The sequence below is a fragment of the Carya illinoinensis genome, chromosome 2 (assembly GCF_018687715.1).
Source record: "Carya illinoinensis cultivar Pawnee chromosome 2, C.illinoinensisPawnee_v1, whole genome shotgun sequence".
Taxonomy (NCBI): domain Eukaryota; kingdom Viridiplantae; phylum Streptophyta; class Magnoliopsida; order Fagales; family Juglandaceae; genus Carya; species Carya illinoinensis.
The window spans coordinates 33,625,819-33,643,161 of NC_056753.1; the positions used below are offsets into that span (position 1 = coordinate 33,625,819).

General features: G+C 35.7%; 1 protein-coding gene across 37 annotated transcripts in view; it reads right to left on the bottom strand.

The window, feature by feature from the left end:
* LOC122301154 (mediator of RNA polymerase II transcription subunit 15a-like) overlaps positions 1-17,343 on the bottom strand; it is an 88,786-nt gene that overhangs the window by 8,713 nt on the left and 62,730 nt on the right. For 26 of the 37 annotated variants that reach the window (XM_043112285.1, XM_043112278.1, XM_043112284.1 and 23 more), the window contains 4 exons: positions 4,028-4,145; positions 2,716-2,827; positions 2,441-2,561; positions 599-1,915 (listed from right to left, as the gene is read on the bottom strand). In XM_043112285.1, coding sequence (XP_042968219.1) covers positions 599-1,915; positions 2,441-2,561; positions 2,716-2,827; positions 4,028-4,145 — 1,668 coding nt within the window. Of the gene's footprint in view, positions 1-598; positions 1,916-2,440; positions 2,562-2,715; positions 2,828-3,566; positions 3,639-4,027; positions 4,574-4,786; positions 5,037-5,069; positions 5,387-10,487; positions 11,222-11,605; positions 13,040-13,342; positions 13,418-16,707; positions 16,776-17,343 lie in introns of those variants that run through there. The other 11 variants (XM_043112310.1, XM_043112309.1, XM_043112300.1 and 8 more) reach the window with 9 other exon arrangements.

The window sequence follows — 17,343 nt, forward strand, 5'->3', positions numbered from 1 at the left end:
TCAGTTATACCAAAACCTCCAAAAAGGGGGGAAAACACTCTAATAATCTAATTTGCCTTCCAGAATCTCTGGAGCCATTAGGCCCAGATAAAATTTCAAAACAAGATGGTCATATATGGAGCCAGTGTGTACACTAGAATCATAAAATTGATGGCCTGATGAGGATCAAATATATATGTGCCAATGTTAATCAATTGCTCAATATTGGAATCAATGTTGGGAAAAAGACAATGTCTGTTACACATACGTTTTTCATGGAAAAGAATCCTCAGCTAATATTAATAATCTTCAAATGTACTAGAAAACAATAATTTTTTTTTTTTATAAGTAAAACCCCCTTTTTTTTTTATAAGTAAAACAGATTTACATATGAAAAAATAAAACAAATAGAAAGGCATTATCAACCACAATGCATCTCGAGAATGTACCCATGGTTCAAACTTGTACAGAAACAAAAGAGAACAGAGAGAGAAAGAAAGACTTGCAAAATCGAGGCTGATAGACTAGAAAGATGAATTAAGACAATCTAATAAAATGAAAGCACCATCAAAAGGGATTAAAGAACAAGAAAAAAAAATGCAGAAATGCAATGGCTTACTCGACGATGTATCTGGAACGGCTCTTTGATATAACTGCTTCTGCTGATCAAGTGCATTCTGTGGTTGAAGTAAGGTACTCGATGGTTGACCTGATGCTTGAAGCCTTTGCTGCATATCCCTTTGTAATGAATTTGACTGCTGTTGCATACCCAACTGTTGTTGCAATTGTGAAGGTTGTGACTGAATCTGAGACATCAATTGCTGCTGTGGAGGCTGTGGTTGTGATTGCGATGGCTGTACTTGAGTTGCTAACAAACTAGATGTGCTTTGTTGTGGTGGTTGCTGCACTGGAATTTTGGACTGCGGTAGCATGTGTACTGCATGCTGAGTAGTTTGCATACTTGAGTTAACAGACTGAGCTCCAAGTAACTGCTGTTGTAATCCAGAAACAGTACTTTGAGAGCCCAACTGTTGCTGATTCATACTAGAGAAGTTGTTTTGCTGAGCCATTAATTGTTGTTGGTGCTGTTGCTGCTGCATAGTCTGAAGATTATTCTGCTGGCCAAGCAACCTCTGTTGCTGTTGCATGTCCCCAACCACACTCTGTTGTGCAATTAATTGGTTCTGTTGCATATTTGCAGCATTTGGCTGCTGTGGAGGCAATATTGACTGATGCTGCATTGGTGCTTGCTGTGGATGAATAACAGCTGCCTGTTGCGGCTGCTGCCTAAGAACTGAAGGCGGATGTTGCTGAAGCATGGAATGTGTCGCCTGTTGAATAGATGGCTGCTGATTCTGCTGAAGACCAGAGAGAGAAGGCTGCATGACAGATGATGTTTGCATGACCGATTGCTGAGGAGATTGCATCTGATTGGTTTGCAATAGATTTTGCTGTTGCTGAATGTGAGATTGCACAAGTGAATGTGGGATGTTTGCCTGCTGGAACTTCTGCTTCAAGAAATGTTGTTGTAACTGCTGTTGGTACATATACTGCTGTGGATTCTGTGACTGTTGCTGTTGCTGCTGCTGCTGCTGGGAAACAACTTGTTGTCTTCCTTGCATTTGCCGCGGATTATTTGCAAACATGTTGGAGGGAATCCCCTGACCCATTGAATTCCCCACTGAGTTCTGTGAAGTTCCAGATATATTCTGCACATTGGTATTCTGGCTGACAGCATTTGGGATAGAAGTCTGGTTTATGCTAGAGGCAGGAGGCAGTGCAGATGGTAAAGTTGGAGTGGCTTGAACTCCAGCAGACGAAACGCTATTCTGAATGTTCTGCGATAACAGTTGCCGTGATTGTGACGGATTAGCTGAAAGTGGGATAGGAAGTGGTTGCCCTTGATTGTGAAGTTGGGATTGCATACCAGACATCCCTATCCAATGTGAAAGGACAAAAACACAAAGTTATAGGAACAAGTGTGGAAGAAAAATGAAAGGAGAAAGAAAACAAGTCGTAGAGAATACACACAAGCAATTTCTAACCTAATGGACAAAGGCATTCGATAACTCATTTCTTTTTGATGAACTGTTTAAAATGAACAGAAGGAGATATCATTTATATCCATCATATTCAACAACTCATTTATTTCTTGTAACCTGCTTAAAGGGTAAAACATTCTGAAAGATGAAACAATTCCATATAGTATCCAACTTCTCCAATACCACCATCAATAAAATGTTGGCAATGCTACATTTGAGATATTAAAAGGGACCATCTTCAGACCATTCAACAGGACTATACATCCATCTTCACAATGAGAAAGGCAAGTCAACATACCTAAATACAAAATACACATATACGCGGAGAAGTAAGGTATATATGTATATCAAACTAGAGAGACCAACTTGATGGACTTATATGTAACTAAATCATGCAAATGAATCTTTAATGGTTTTACCCGGATCTGGGGGCTTATTGCCATTGCCAGTAGAGTTGGGCGGCAAAGAATTGGCTGGAGGATTCTGAGACTTTGTTTCCATTGTAAGCATCTTTAGAGATATTTTCCGTAGGTAGTCTCCCTGAAAAAAGCAATTACAGAAAAAAATAAATCGCACGGCACTGCTTAATGCAAATAGAAAAATATCTTCCGAGGTATTTTGTATTCTGCATGTGTAGATACTCTCTACATGTACATTAGTCATGAAATGAAGGGACCCAGCTTGATGGATGTACCTGACTTGTGGCAGCAGTAAAAATCTTTTCCTCAAACCTGATAGCTATTTTCCTGAGTTCCTGTAAACCTTCTTGACCAGAAACGGGTAGATGCCTCTTCAATGTATCCATTCTACCAACATAAGAGACATCCTTAATAAGTTACCAGCCACACAGGCACAAAGAAGCTATTAACAGAACAGAATTCCAAATTGGTAAACCATGATAGCACAAAAATGTCCAAGAGATGATATACATAATGTTCCAACCAATATTACGAAGAGCACAGTGTCCCACTCAATAGTCACATGATAGCGGGATAGACTACCAAGTGTTCCTGAGAAGATTCTATTCCCAATAGCTTATTTGGAAGATGTGTTAGAAGTCTTCGTTTCTAACTTATAATATTGTATTTGCCATTGTAATCCAACTCCTATAAACCAAAGCTAAGAAAATATATACCCATGTAAAAGAACACACGTAATGTCAGCCATAAATTCATTTCACAGTTGTAAAATGGTGATCATAAATCAAGCTTCACATATGCACACGCACTGTGAAGCATGTATATTTGTGCATTTATTTGAGCCCTGCGATTTATGACACTTCAAGTGTAACCTCACTTACACCATCCATTGATGCCATCATATCATCCATAAAAAATTGATTGCCTTGGCTGTCCACCACATCAACAGGGTTGCAGTTAGGGTGTTATGGGTAGATTTATTTGTTTCCAGTGATGCCCTCCACTTTTCTTTTAATTTGCAGTAATATTTAAAACCAAAAATGGATCTTACTAAGTCACACAGTATTGAGATCGATGCATGAAGAGTAAGTCAAAAAGAAAATGAGATACCAAGCATTAGAACCACCTCCAATTAGTTCGGGAGCTGAAGTTCTGTATATGTAACAACACATGCACGGTCTTATAGCCACTGGTGTGTGCACCACACCCTTCTCTTCTGATACCACAAACTAAGGAAGACATATAGTCAATCTAACAACAATTCCGATCATGGAAGTAACATTCACAAGAGTGGTAACCATGAACTTAGGATACTCTGTTCCTTAAGCTGATTTTTGTCGTCATTTACGACACCTGAGAATAATTATTAACCATTGCCAGTTTTTTTTTTTTTTTTGCGCGTTCTTCATTTGATTCGATAAGAAAAAAATGCCAACTTTAACAATAAATGAAAAAAAAAAAAAAAAAAAAACGGAACTTTCAAATCAAACACACCCGTCGAAAAAAAATGAAGAAAAAAAAAAAAGAGAGAATAGGAAAGATCAGCAATTTATTCATCTATTAAAAAAAAAAAGGATAGAGATATACATTTTGCTGACAATTCTTTGCCGAGCTTCGGGCTGCAATTCGGTCCTCCAATCGCCGGCGTCCATGGTGGGTTCTCCTACTCCTCCTCCACCTCCTATCCCTCCTACAGGGCCTTGGCCTGAGGTGGGCCTCCAATTATTGGTATCCATCAAAATTCTGTTAATAGTTTACAACCAAATCGAACACCAACTTTTACAACGATTTAATCATGTTCATATTCAAATCGCTCAACTAGAAAGAGGTTATAGAAAATGAACACCGATTTGGAGAGAGAGAGAGAGAGAGAGAGAGAGAGAGAGAGAGAGAGAGAGAGAGAGAGAGAGAGAGATGCGACGATAAAGCTTTGTGGGAGAAGCGGCTGATTGCAGGTCAGGAGGAGGTAAAGGTACACGAGGGAGGTAGGATGAGAGGAAGACGGACTAGGGCTGTGGTAAATTGGAACAGAAATATATTCGACTTGATCAAATACTTATGAGAAATTCTACTCGTCAGCCTACTGTTCATGCTGACACCGCACACCTTACGTGTGTTTCTTTTTTTCTTTACCTGCAGAAAGACGCCATTTAATCGTGGTGGTTACGGATGTCTAAAATTAGTCATATTTATGAAAACGAAAAACATAGTATGGCTCTGCTTTTGCACCATCATCATGGCCACAAACCCCTCGGAAAGACTTGTACCAGAAAGAAAATTCTAAAAAAATCCGAGCGCCCAAAAACTTTAGAAAGAAACCCAATCCGAAGAGAAAATGGTGGAAACCTGGAAAATAGCAGCACATGAAATTTCCTCCCGACGAGATTGAGAGACGCCAAAAATGGTGGAAATTGGAAGCTGTGGTCTTGATTTAATGAAGGAAAAAGCCCCAAACAAGTCAAAGAAAGCAGATGGGAAAAGGAGAGAAAAGAGATTTCACAGGGAAGAGTCCCAAACCTACTGTACGGCTTTGAATTTAAGCTCTGTTGGGTACTATAATAATTAGGATTGCTACCACTGTTGTTATCGGAATCGGATTCGAGATCAACGGAAAGGGTCGCGTTCTTACCTTGGGAGATGATCTGGGCGGTTCCTTTCAGTACAGTGCTGCCGAACTCGTCAATGACTTGCCCGACATTCTGCAAGGAGCCTCGAGATTTGGTGGGCCGTCAGCGAATACAGATTTGAAAAAATCCATGACGGATCTGATCGATCAATTGAGGTTTTCTGTCTTCTGAGTACACACACATAGAGGTGGAGAGAGAAATTCTACACGTCAGGTTCACTCCAAAATGACTTGAGATGCCCTTGGCTATTAATTTTAGACACCCGTAACCACCACCATTTTCTTTCTTTAAATTATGCTCTTAAGAGCCTGTTTGGCTTGGGAGAAAGTAAGGCCGATGCTTCCTTCTACCTAGTGGCATTCCTCGTGTGACTCTTGCAATAATAATAATAATAATAATAATAATAATAATGAAATGTAATGACGACATTAATTAATAAGATTGAAGATGGCTTCTCAGAAAAGTAAAGAGGCATTCAAAAATCAGAAACCAACAAATACAAAAAAATAAGGGGCGGGTCCTATCATAGGCAATCCCACTCTCTTCTTTTATGTCACTGGTTATATAAAATCAAAAATTTTATTTTATTTTATTATTATAATTTTTTTAAATTTTTATATAAAATATAATAATAATTTAATTTTTTAATTTTTAATATGAAATTAATATTAAAAATTTTATTACAATAATATTTTATTAATTATTATTTAAAACATCTCATTTCATTTATATAATCAAACGGAGTCTTAGTAAGTCAAAATTCAAAAGGGTCTAACTTTTTTCATGATTTATAGATGTTCAAAATATAAGTTTGGAAATTTTTCTATGGTAATATTATACACAGTCTTATGATATATAAATTTTGTATATTTTTTTTAAAAAAAATAAGATTTATTATTAAAAAATTAATTTTTTTCTTATAAATTTTATATTTATTTTTTATTATTAAAGAAAATTCGTAGAGTTTACATAATTTAAGAATGTAAATATTATTTTCTCATATTTTAATGGAAGTCCACGTTCTCTAGAACCATGAAAACAACTAATTAAGGGAATTGAACTTATCGGTACGGTTATTATCAAAAAAAAAAAAACTTATCGGTACGGTTGTAAAGTCTATCTTGGGATTTCTTCAATGATTTTTTCCATAGAAAGCATATTAATATGATACTAATTAGAATCCATGATTAATAACGATATCTATTCTTGGAAGAATCAGCTATTACTCGAGTGTTGGATTCCGGAGAATCCTACCCTTATGTCGTTGGATTTTTGCCGTTCTAAAAAAACACGTTTCTATTTTTTTAATTAGAAGTAATATTACATAAACAAATAAATTTTACAATAATCAATTCATAAATTGACGTAATTTTATATTTTAAATCTGTTTTATAACAAAAATAATTTTATAATTTAAAATATTATATCAAGTTATTTGTAAGTTTATTTTTATATAATTTTTTTTTTTAACTAAAACATTTTTCTTACTTAACGCATTGATTTTCAAAAACGCATTGATTTTCAAAATGGACCCTCGAATTGGTGAACTCGAAAAGAAAAAAATTTAAATCATTCCATAATGAGAAAATGGCAGTCGACCCATTGTGAGATATGTCATGCCTATGAATGATGATACACTTATCACTTATTTATTATTCTAGTATATTTAAAATTTTTATTTTTATTTTTATTTTATTTTAAGTTTTTTTTAACATCCTTAATCATTAAAAAATAATAAAATAGTGGTAGAGGGTGGTAGTAAGCCTATTATTATTCTATGAAAAACTCTATACACCTTATTATTATCTTATTTTCATCATACTATGTAATATATGGTACATTTATCACTATTAGATGATTGTTTATCATCCAATTATAAGAAAATTCTATTAACCATACTACTATCCTACTTACATCCTATTAAAAAAAATGTGGCATATTTATAACTATTGAATGATAATTTATTTCGTGTTTATTTATCATTAAATTGTGATAAATACGCCACATCATATATAGTATAATGCAAGTAGAATGATGATGTGATGTATAGTATTACTCTCAAATGATAATAAATGTGTCACATCTTATATAATGGAATAAAAATAAGATAAAAATATGATGTATAACATTACTCTTATTCCATACCTATATACTCACTTTGAATAAAATTTACATTGAAAAAGCTGCTACTTTTGTGGCAAACCTTTTTCACTTGAAGAGACACGAGTGAATGCATGCACGTAGGGTCTGTGCCATATTAAAAAAAGAAAAACCTTACTTGCACCTGAGGTTGGGAACCCCCGCGTACCTGTCCCTCCACGTATACAATAATAAAACGGTGCGTTAAAACACCTCATAGACAAAAAAAATTTCAACATTCGAATAAAAAACTCTTAAACAAAGTCAAAGATATCCATAAATGTTATGGATAGTGAAAGGTTTACTATTTTCTTACTATTATTTTTCTACTTTTTACTGTATTTGAAATTTTTATTTTTTTATCGTTTTCTTTTAAATATTTTTTTAACATTTTTAACTATTAAACAAGTTCACTAATAGTTATTTTCTTAATCATTAAGTAAAAATATAAAATTTAAAAATTTTAAAAAAATAATAAAATAATAATAATAGAATAATAAGGCTATCATTATTAGGACCTCGCGGTCAGTCACAAACAGTGTATGACATATGCTCACCCCGCTGAGGATTCAAGAAAGAAAGGCCCTTGTGGATGCATGGCCGGAGAATCTTCCACAGTTTTATGTCTAATTCACTTCAAAATCCAGACCAATGCTAGCAATCTCTTAGCAAAAATTCAGGGTACGTTGGTCGGCAAATAAGATCCTTCAAAACATGTGACCAACTTTGATGCCCATTCTCCTCATTTTCTTCCTTCTCAACGATATCATAGTCCTATTGGTCTCACAAGCCAACGTTAAGTTCTCTTCATCTTACCCTATTCTTTGTATTGTCCAACGTTAAAAAAATAAAAGACAAGTGTTAAATTTATAAATTAATATAATTTTATATGATACGTTAGATCTTTTTTACAATAAAATTAATTTTATAATCAAACGTATCACATGATCAAGTCACGTTGGTTTGAGGGTATATTTTTATAAAATCTTTTTATGCCTAAAATATTTATAAAAAAAAACATAATGGAATTTTTTTTTTTTTTTTTAAAGAAGAAGAAGAAGATAAAATTGTGTTAGTTTCAACATGATGAACATGCTAGCTAGCTAGCCCATATTCAACCATCCCATTTACCAGCAAAAAATGCCAGTGATCAAAATAAATAATTTAGAATGCATTAATGATAGTACGCTCGTATATTAGAAGTTTTTTATATGCTTTTTATGGCGAATAGCCGAATACTAGCACCTTTAATTAATTATTGTTTTTTCATACTCATCATACTGATCAAGGTTTTTTAAAACAAGGTTAATGTATTAATATATTAATATAAGAGGTTGGCAAAGGAAGCTGGAGCACTGGCATGCATGCAACCTCAGCTGTGAGCGACGTTAGGGCAAGTTTGGTAAGTGGGATGAGATACAAAACTTACGTCTCATCTCATCATTATACTTATTTTAAATTTTTACATAAAATATAATAAATAATTTAACCTTTTTAAATCTCAAAATAAGAATAATATTAAAAAATAATATTTTAAACTTTTATAAAAAATAAAAAATTCTTATCCCACTGTCTAAACCTATCTAGTCATTTGGAATATTTTACTTTCTTTAACATGCAGTAGAAACGCTTAATTTCGAGTTTTGCCTCCCTCCGCTGGCCTAGGTAGCTCTATGCCATTGACCCATTTTCGTTTTTTAGTCACTGTATGCTCTTCCAACCATTATTCTTAGTTGCTTTGCCATCAGTGGCGGAGCCACGTTGGGACAGAGCCTGCAAATTTGAAAAAAAAATATATAAGTGTTAATTTTTTTGATTTAATAAAATAATATTAATTTATCATGTATTGGCACTCCTCTAAAGATTATTTTAACCCTCCATAAAATTTAATCTGATATAAAAATGAAATAAATAAAACACATCTCATATGAAATAAAATATATAATTTTTATTATAAATAAAAAAAATTCTAACTATAACTAGTAGTATTTCTAATATCTTTTCATTGTCTATATTAAAAGAGAAATAGTTAAGAATTTTGATTTAAATTCAATACTTAATTTTGTTTGTTTAAAAGAATACAAGTTACAATTTTAGACACTCTATATTTTTTTGTTTAATATATTTGTATCAATGTCTTTATTTTCAATAATATATTGTTCTTGACATATTAAATATTTTTTTAATATATAAGTTGCATTAAACATTTTTTTAATTGTAAATCTTCATATCAGATTATTATATATCGTAAAAAAAAATTGTATAAAAGTAGAACAAATTTTTTTTTACATATATTGTTCTAGTTTTATTTGGCCTCCCTAAAATAAATTTTTGGCTCTGTCACTGTTTGCCATATAACAGTATATATATATCTTAGGTTATTGATCTTGCAAGCTCGCAATAGTCAGCCATCATGAAGAAGTTACACAATGTAAGAGCATTAGTAGTGAGTTCAATAAAGTTAAAATTTAGCCAACATTTGACTAGAAAAGCATAAAAATGGTTGTAGTGGATTCAACAAAACTACAGTTCTACTAGCCAAATCTGTTGGGTCCTACCTGCTAGCCAAATATTATTTTTACATAAAAAATTCACTCTCCCTCTTGCTTTTCAATTATTACCTGCTGCATTTCCTAATTTTTGTTTGTTAAACATATTTTATCGTTCCGTAGCTTTTAACTTTATTTTGCATTTAACTATACTTGAAATAATATGACCGTTAAAAAAATATATCAGTAGAATATGACTGTTATAAAAAAAGACCGTTAAAAAATTTTATTCATTAAAATAATATGAACGTTAACAAATTAATATGTAATTTTTTTAATAACAAATAAAGATTCAAATTATAATTAGAATTAAAATAAATGAAAAATGTCAAAATTAATATTTTAATAGAATGATGATAAATTTGTTAAGTCTGTTGTTTGGTGTTGTTAAAAAATAATTAACTAAATTTATAAAAGTGAATTTTCTAATCAAACTTTGACTCAACTTTATTGAGTCCAGTACTACTAGTGCTCTAAAGCTATGAAACATTCTCTTAATTGATCAGGTGTATGTATAAAAAGAAAGAAAAAGAGCGTTACATATTCATAATTAAAAAAATTAATAGCCAAAAATACATCATTTAAGAGAGAGAGAGCAAAAAAATTTGGGGGGCTCGCATCATTACAATCGTGAACTACAAATTAAACTACCAATACGATCTTGTCATCATGGCATTCTCATACTCCAAAAAGAAATAAAAATAAAGCCAACTTTGCTTTTAAAAAATTGTATTTTCTTATCCTAGAAAGATCATAGAAACTAATCTTTGATGTCAGAAATCTAAACCCAAAAAAGAAAAAGAACAAAATTGAAAAAACAGTAATCAATATCGATTCTTATAATGATGCTTGGAGCATACATGAGAGGCACATATCGAGGAAATTAGCCACTATGTAGTGGTATTGATTGGAAGATTAATGCGAGTGCAGCTATAAACCGATCAAAACGCCTGCAATATCATCAAGAGCAAGAGGAAAATTACAGCTAGCAATGCGAGAAACTGCCAAGAACCAACAACGTAAAGCTTGAAGGCATTGCCAACTTTAACACTCCATCTGCCACTGTGATGCTTGTTCACATCTTCAATCACCTTGTCTAAAAATGGCACTTTCGTCAACCTGATAGACTCGCTCATTCCATTCCATAGGTTTGTCACCTCTGCATCGCTCTTCAAACAGTTAAGGAGGATCCCGCTTTCTCTAAGTGCTTTCACATCCTCCTCAGTGTCAATAATTCCATTCATTAATTCAGTGTATTGCGTAAAAACCAATGGCCCATTGGTTCCATCTTGTGTGATGAAATTTCTTGCTTGGAGGCGGCACTTTGTCATGGCAACCAAATCCTCACCAACAGTAGCCCTGGATCCATTACCTGGTGCTGAACTTGCTATCCTATCAATCATGCTCACATCTGAACCAATGTCACTAACAGAGGCACTCAATGCTTTAGGTGACATTGATTTTACCTGAATTACAATTACAAATAGAATTATATCGTTTATAATCAATGAGAATAGAATAAGAAAAGAGAAAGGGATGTGCACCCCAAACCACCAAATAGGCTTCAACATGCACTTGAGTTAAGATCTGATCCTTAAGATGAACAATAAATAGATCACAAGGTATAATTTTAACAATCCCTAATGGATGGAGCACCTTGAAAATATTGATAGTTTAGGGTGCGCAATGCAGTTTTTTGTAGTTTATGCTTCGTATTGCAAAAAGGTGGTAGTTAGAAAAATGTAATTAATGAGCAAAGAAAAACAGCAGATAAAATTTTCAAGTTTTGTGCTAGAAATATCATCAACTGCCATAAAAGATCATGGTGGGAGAAACAAATATTAACTAACCGCTTTAATTAAACGTTCAAGAGGTTGTTCTGTAATGCTTGACTTTCCAGAAACATTCATCAAAGCATTGCCCAGAGTGCCATCTTGACCAGTAAACTCAGCGAGCAAAGGTGAGGCCGATATCCCAGGGGTGCCAATGGCAAGGGATGGAACTGGTGCTCCCACACCACTTGTCTGTTGATGCCCAATATTTCCAGCATTTGAGTGTGAAGAAACACTTGAAATAGGTTTCTCAGCATCCCCAGGCATAGGAGAAGGAGCCAAAGGAGTAGAAGGAGATGGGACAACAAAAGGTGAGCTTGCTGATTGCAGAGGTGTTCCAACTTTAGTGAGGGATGATAAGACATTTTGCTGATCAATCTGTGGAGAAGAGTGTTGCAGAATCTGTGGGGACGCAACCTGGAGTTGAGGTGAAGATATAGGAAATGAACCTCCTAATTTTAACTGTTGGTGGGAATAAGCAGCACGCTGGCCTGCAGATAGATGTTGCTGAAAGACCCCTGGCTTAACACCCAACCCCTGTCTCATTTTAAGGTCACTTACATCATTGATTTGATGAATCTGGGAAATCTGGTGTGTATGCAACTGTGCTGACAGCTGCTGCTTTGGTTGTTGGTGTAACTGTTGCTGCTGCTGCTGCTGCTGCTGATGCTGCTGCTGATGCTGCTGCTGCTGTTGCTGTTGTTGGTGTTGCATTATTTGCTGCTTCTGCATCAATTGATGCTGCATCTGACGCTGATGAATTTGTTGTTTGAATTGTTGTGTCTGCAGCATTTGCTGTTCCTGCTGTTGTTTCAGATGCTGTTGTTGAAGGATATTGGAATTTGACTGAAGAGGATTGATGTTTGGTTGTAGCCCTTTTAATCCACTCTGCGAGGACAAGGTGCTGACGTTTGCCTGTTGGGAAGAAGTCACAGGGTTTTGTTGTAGAGACCCCATAGCCACCGGCTGTACTTGGCTCATTGTATTGCCCTGTCCTGAGTCCAAATTGGTACCAGGCTGCAATGAGTTCATCATGTTTTGCTGTGTGGTCGAAACCCCAGATAAAGAAGACAGAGAATTATGCTGCAAGCTTGTCATATTGTTCTGCTGCATTGTCGCCACAGAACCTTGTAAGCTCATTGATTGCAACTGAGGGTTCATTTGACTTTCATGGGGCTGAATTTGAGTAATTTGAGGTTGTGATTGCTGCATGGAGTGCATGTGAGACGGGGGAAGCTGTCCTTGCTGCAGTGAGGAAACAGGCTTCCTGGGCCTGTTTGTGTTTACAACATTTAATATCTGCTTCTCATAGAATGCCAACTTCTCCTTACAATTGGGTAATGTATTGCTTTGGGAAACCTGTAAGAATGCAATAATACGCTCCAACATAGCCTTAAACATTTTAAACCGCTCAAGCTGCTCTGACTTTGGTTGTTGTGGGAGAGAATCATGCTGGAGAACAAAAGAATACTAAACACAATAAAGACAAACACTAGCAATGTACACAGATCAAGTTAGAATCATAACAAAGTGATTTCCGATTTCCTTTTTCTTCTTTGCTTTAGGGGGAGGGGGAGGTTCTGAGCTGATTAACCAACTGCTTTTTAATTTAAGCACTCGTCCACTCCAAACTGGTTATTAATATTAACATACTTGTTGGGTACCATTTCGACCTTTAAGTATAATTGGCAAGGCTGAATCATGAGTAAGCTCAGTCAATGAATTGCACAAGGAACATTTTGAAGATAAACATACCTGCTGCAATTTTGTAGCGATTTTCTGGTACATTTCATTTAATTCAGGCAGGTACGTCTCCTTCAAAGCTTTGATCTGCAACATAATAATAACAAGACAGATTATCAAACTCCAGTACTTCAGGTTCCATGTTATAAAAAACACTTTTATTTATTTATTGATAAGTAAGAGATAAATATTATTGATTTGAATGCAATAGACATAACCCGTGTACACATGAAGTATACATAAGAAGACCTAAACACATTCTAGGAGCGATAGATTAAAGACAGGAAATCATGAACATTGTCCCCGTTTAGTACAATAGCGGAAAACCAAAGCAGTAAAGTGTGAAGAAAAAAGTTATTCAACTCCGTCAAAGTACATTCCTGGTCTTCAAAGCAGCGCGCATTCCTTTCCGACCAAATACACCACATTATACACAGCAGGATCATCTTCCACACTGCTGCCACTTGATGACAGCCTTGCATCTTCCTCCAACAACCAAACAATTCCACCACTCTCGAAGGCATAACCCAAGCAACATCAACCCTTTGAAAAATCTCATCTCACAACTCCCTTGTAACCTCACAGTGTAGTAGGAGGTGATCCATAGATTTTCCATTCTTTTTACACATATAACACCAATACATCACTATACACCCCATCTTTCTCAGATTATCCGTGGTCAAGATCTTCCCAAGGGCGGCGTTCCATACAAAGAAGGCTACTTTGGAAGGCACACGAGACCTTCAAATGTTCTTCCAAGGAAACGGAGGATGATCTTGTGTTGACAAAATTTTATAGTATGCCTTAACAATACATTTCTTGTGATTATTAGCCCTCCACTTCAAACGATCACATTGTGCCATAGGAGTTCCCATGGAGTATAGGAGGTTGAGAAAATCTGATACAATAGATCATTCCCAATCTTGAAAATCCCTATTAAAAAGAATATTCCATTGATAAGAACCATGAAAGAATAACCGCATATCCGTCACTGAAGCCTCCCTATTAACAGCAATACGATAAAGAGCCGGAAAAGCTCTTTCTAATGCATGATCTCCACACCACGTCCCGCCAGAAACTAATTTGATTGCCTTCTCCAACTACAAATCGAATATGGTTTTCAAAACATGAGCACCCCCTCCTTATAAACTTCCATAAACCCACACCATACCCCCCTCTCACTTCATTGGAGCACCAACCACCCCAACCAGCTCCAGGGCATTACTCGTTTTCCTAGTGAGCGTTCAAGGCATTATCAGAATTATGTGGCCATGGAGGAGTTCTTCGAGTTCTTTTTTTATCTAGACCTCATGGATCTCCCCCTGGTAGGGGGCGAGTACACTTGGTCTATGGTAGGGTTTGGTCGAAATTGGATAGATTCCCCGTATCTCCTTTGTGGGAAGCCCACTATCTAGAGGTATGCCAGAAACGGCTAGCTCGAGTTAGCTCAAATCATTATCCTATTCTACTAGATTGTAGGGGCATTCACAGTGGGCGCCGGTATTTTAAGTTTGAAAACATGTGGCTTTCAGTGGATGGGTTTGTAGAGATGGTGCGTGCTTGGTGGTTTTCGTATCAATTTACTAGCACCCCAAGTTTTATTCTTGCAGGCAAACTGAAGGCTTTGAAACAAGACTTGAATAAGTGGAATTTGGAAGTTTTTGACTACATTGACAATCAGAAGACTACCCTTTTGGAGGAATTGCAGGAGTTAGAGGAAAATGAATTATTGGGAGATACCTCAGAGGAGTTGCTTTTGAGGAAGAGCACGGTTTTTGCAAATCTAGAAAGGGTTTTGTTGTGGAGATTTCTTGGCGTAAAAAATTTAGGGCCCTTTGGTTGAAAGAATGTGATAAGTGTACAAAGTACTTTGACAAAGTGGCTAATTCACATCGGTGCAGTAACACTATTGAGTCGCTACATTCAGGTATTCAGGTGCTATCTTCCCCTCTCGATCTAGAAAACCATATTATGGATTATTATGAGACCCTTCTATCAGAACCAGCTTATTGGAGGCTGAAGCTTGATGCCTTATCCTATGAGGCAATTGACTCTCAGAGCGTGAGTTTTTTGGAGAGACCTTTTGATGAAGATGAGATCTACAAGGTTATCACTAGTATGGCTAAGGATAAAGCACCGGGGCCGGATGGTTTTTCAATGGGTTTCTTTTAAACTTGTTGGGACATTGTAAAATGTGATGTTTTGCAGGTCTTTAGTGAATTTCATTCTTTTCAAAAGTTTGAAAAATCTTTCAATGCGACGTTCATTGCTCTCATTCCAAAGAAACATGGGGCTTCGATTATTGAGGATTTTCGTCCTATAAGCCTGGTTAGTGGTGTATATAAGATCATTTTGAAGGTACTTGCTAACCGGTTAAGCCCGGTGTTGGAACATATTATTTCCAAGCCTTAGAATGCATTTATTCGTGGGAGACAAATTCTTGACTCGGTGCTCATTGCAAATGACTGCTTGGACCATAGACTGAGGGAGGGAGGATCATGTATTCTGTGTAAGCTTGATATGGAGAAGGCCTATGATCACGTGAATTGGGAATTCCTCTTATACCTGCTTAGGAGGTGTGGTTTTGGTGGTAGGTGGATTGCCTGGATACGTCAGTGTATTTCTACCGCCCGGTTTTCAGTTCTAGTTAATGGTACACCTGCTGTTTTTTTTCAATAGTTCTCGGGGTTTGCGGCAAGGAGATCCTCTATCTCCCCTATTGTTTGTTATAGTTATGGAGGCTCTTAGCCGGATGGTGTAGGCCGCTATTGGTGGAGGTTTCTTATCTGGTTTCCAGGTAGGTAATGGCACTGGTGGCTCAACTATAATCTCTCATCTTTTATTTGCAGATGATACTATACTTTTTTGTGAAGCGGATAAAAAACATTTGTTGCAACAAACTCTTCATTTCGACTCAAGTACAGCATGCCAGACATTTCTACCTAATTTCTTCAGGTTCCATATCTACAAAATAAATTTGTTGCAACAACTCAAATATCCCATCCAAACATCATAATGAAGTTCCTGCAGGAAAGAGACTGTTGTGTAGGTCTGACAGCAACACTAAGCTCAGAACAGCACGCCACACTATGCTGCAACAGTGGCTCCATATGGGGGAACCAATCTTTCTTTCCAGGGGAAAAAATGAAGACCATATTCTCCAGTGCAAGGATAATGCTTTGTTCTCTTTCCAATATGTATGTAGCCTACAATTGTTATTTCCCGTTGTTTCAGCAACTATGGTTATTGCAATTAAGCCACAATTTCACCTCCAAGGCTCCAACCAAATTCAAAGACCCCTACAGGGAATTTTTCCTTAAAACATATATCATAAGTGTACTCTATCCAGTGAGCAATTATAGGTCATGGCAAGTTACCTTTTGATAGACCTCTTGCCAATCACCCCCATTTGCATTCCCTGTCTGAGACGTCGAATCAAGAGATGCTACAAAAATATAAACATATCTAAATGTGAGCACATGGAAGTCAAATAAATATCTGTTTATAGGGAAATAATCAAGATAATATCAATGGCACAGAAATTATCCGTGACAAGAAATATCATTGATGTCAAAGAGTCTTCATTCCAAATGACATAAAATGTCTACGTAAAGAAATCTAGCATAAACATATATATATTTATAAGTGAAAATATTATATATATATATATCAATAGGAGTAACCAAGTACACTGCACATATACAAGAAAACACCTAGCACATACTAGAGAGCTCCGAATGACCCAAAAGCCCTTGAAAACTACCCAAAATACACCAAACTCCAGCCACTTGTTTCCCATACAACTAACTCTAGCATAAACATATAGGACATCCTCACACTAAAAGTGAATTATTTTCAACCCCTCTGCATTGATTGACTGTGCATCCCTCATCCACCATAAAATTTCTTTGAGGATTCCATATGAGATTGCTAAATATTTCAGAGTTCGTGGGATACCAGTAAATCCTTTAAAAAAAATGAGATTCAACAGTATTAGGCATGGTGCCAGAACC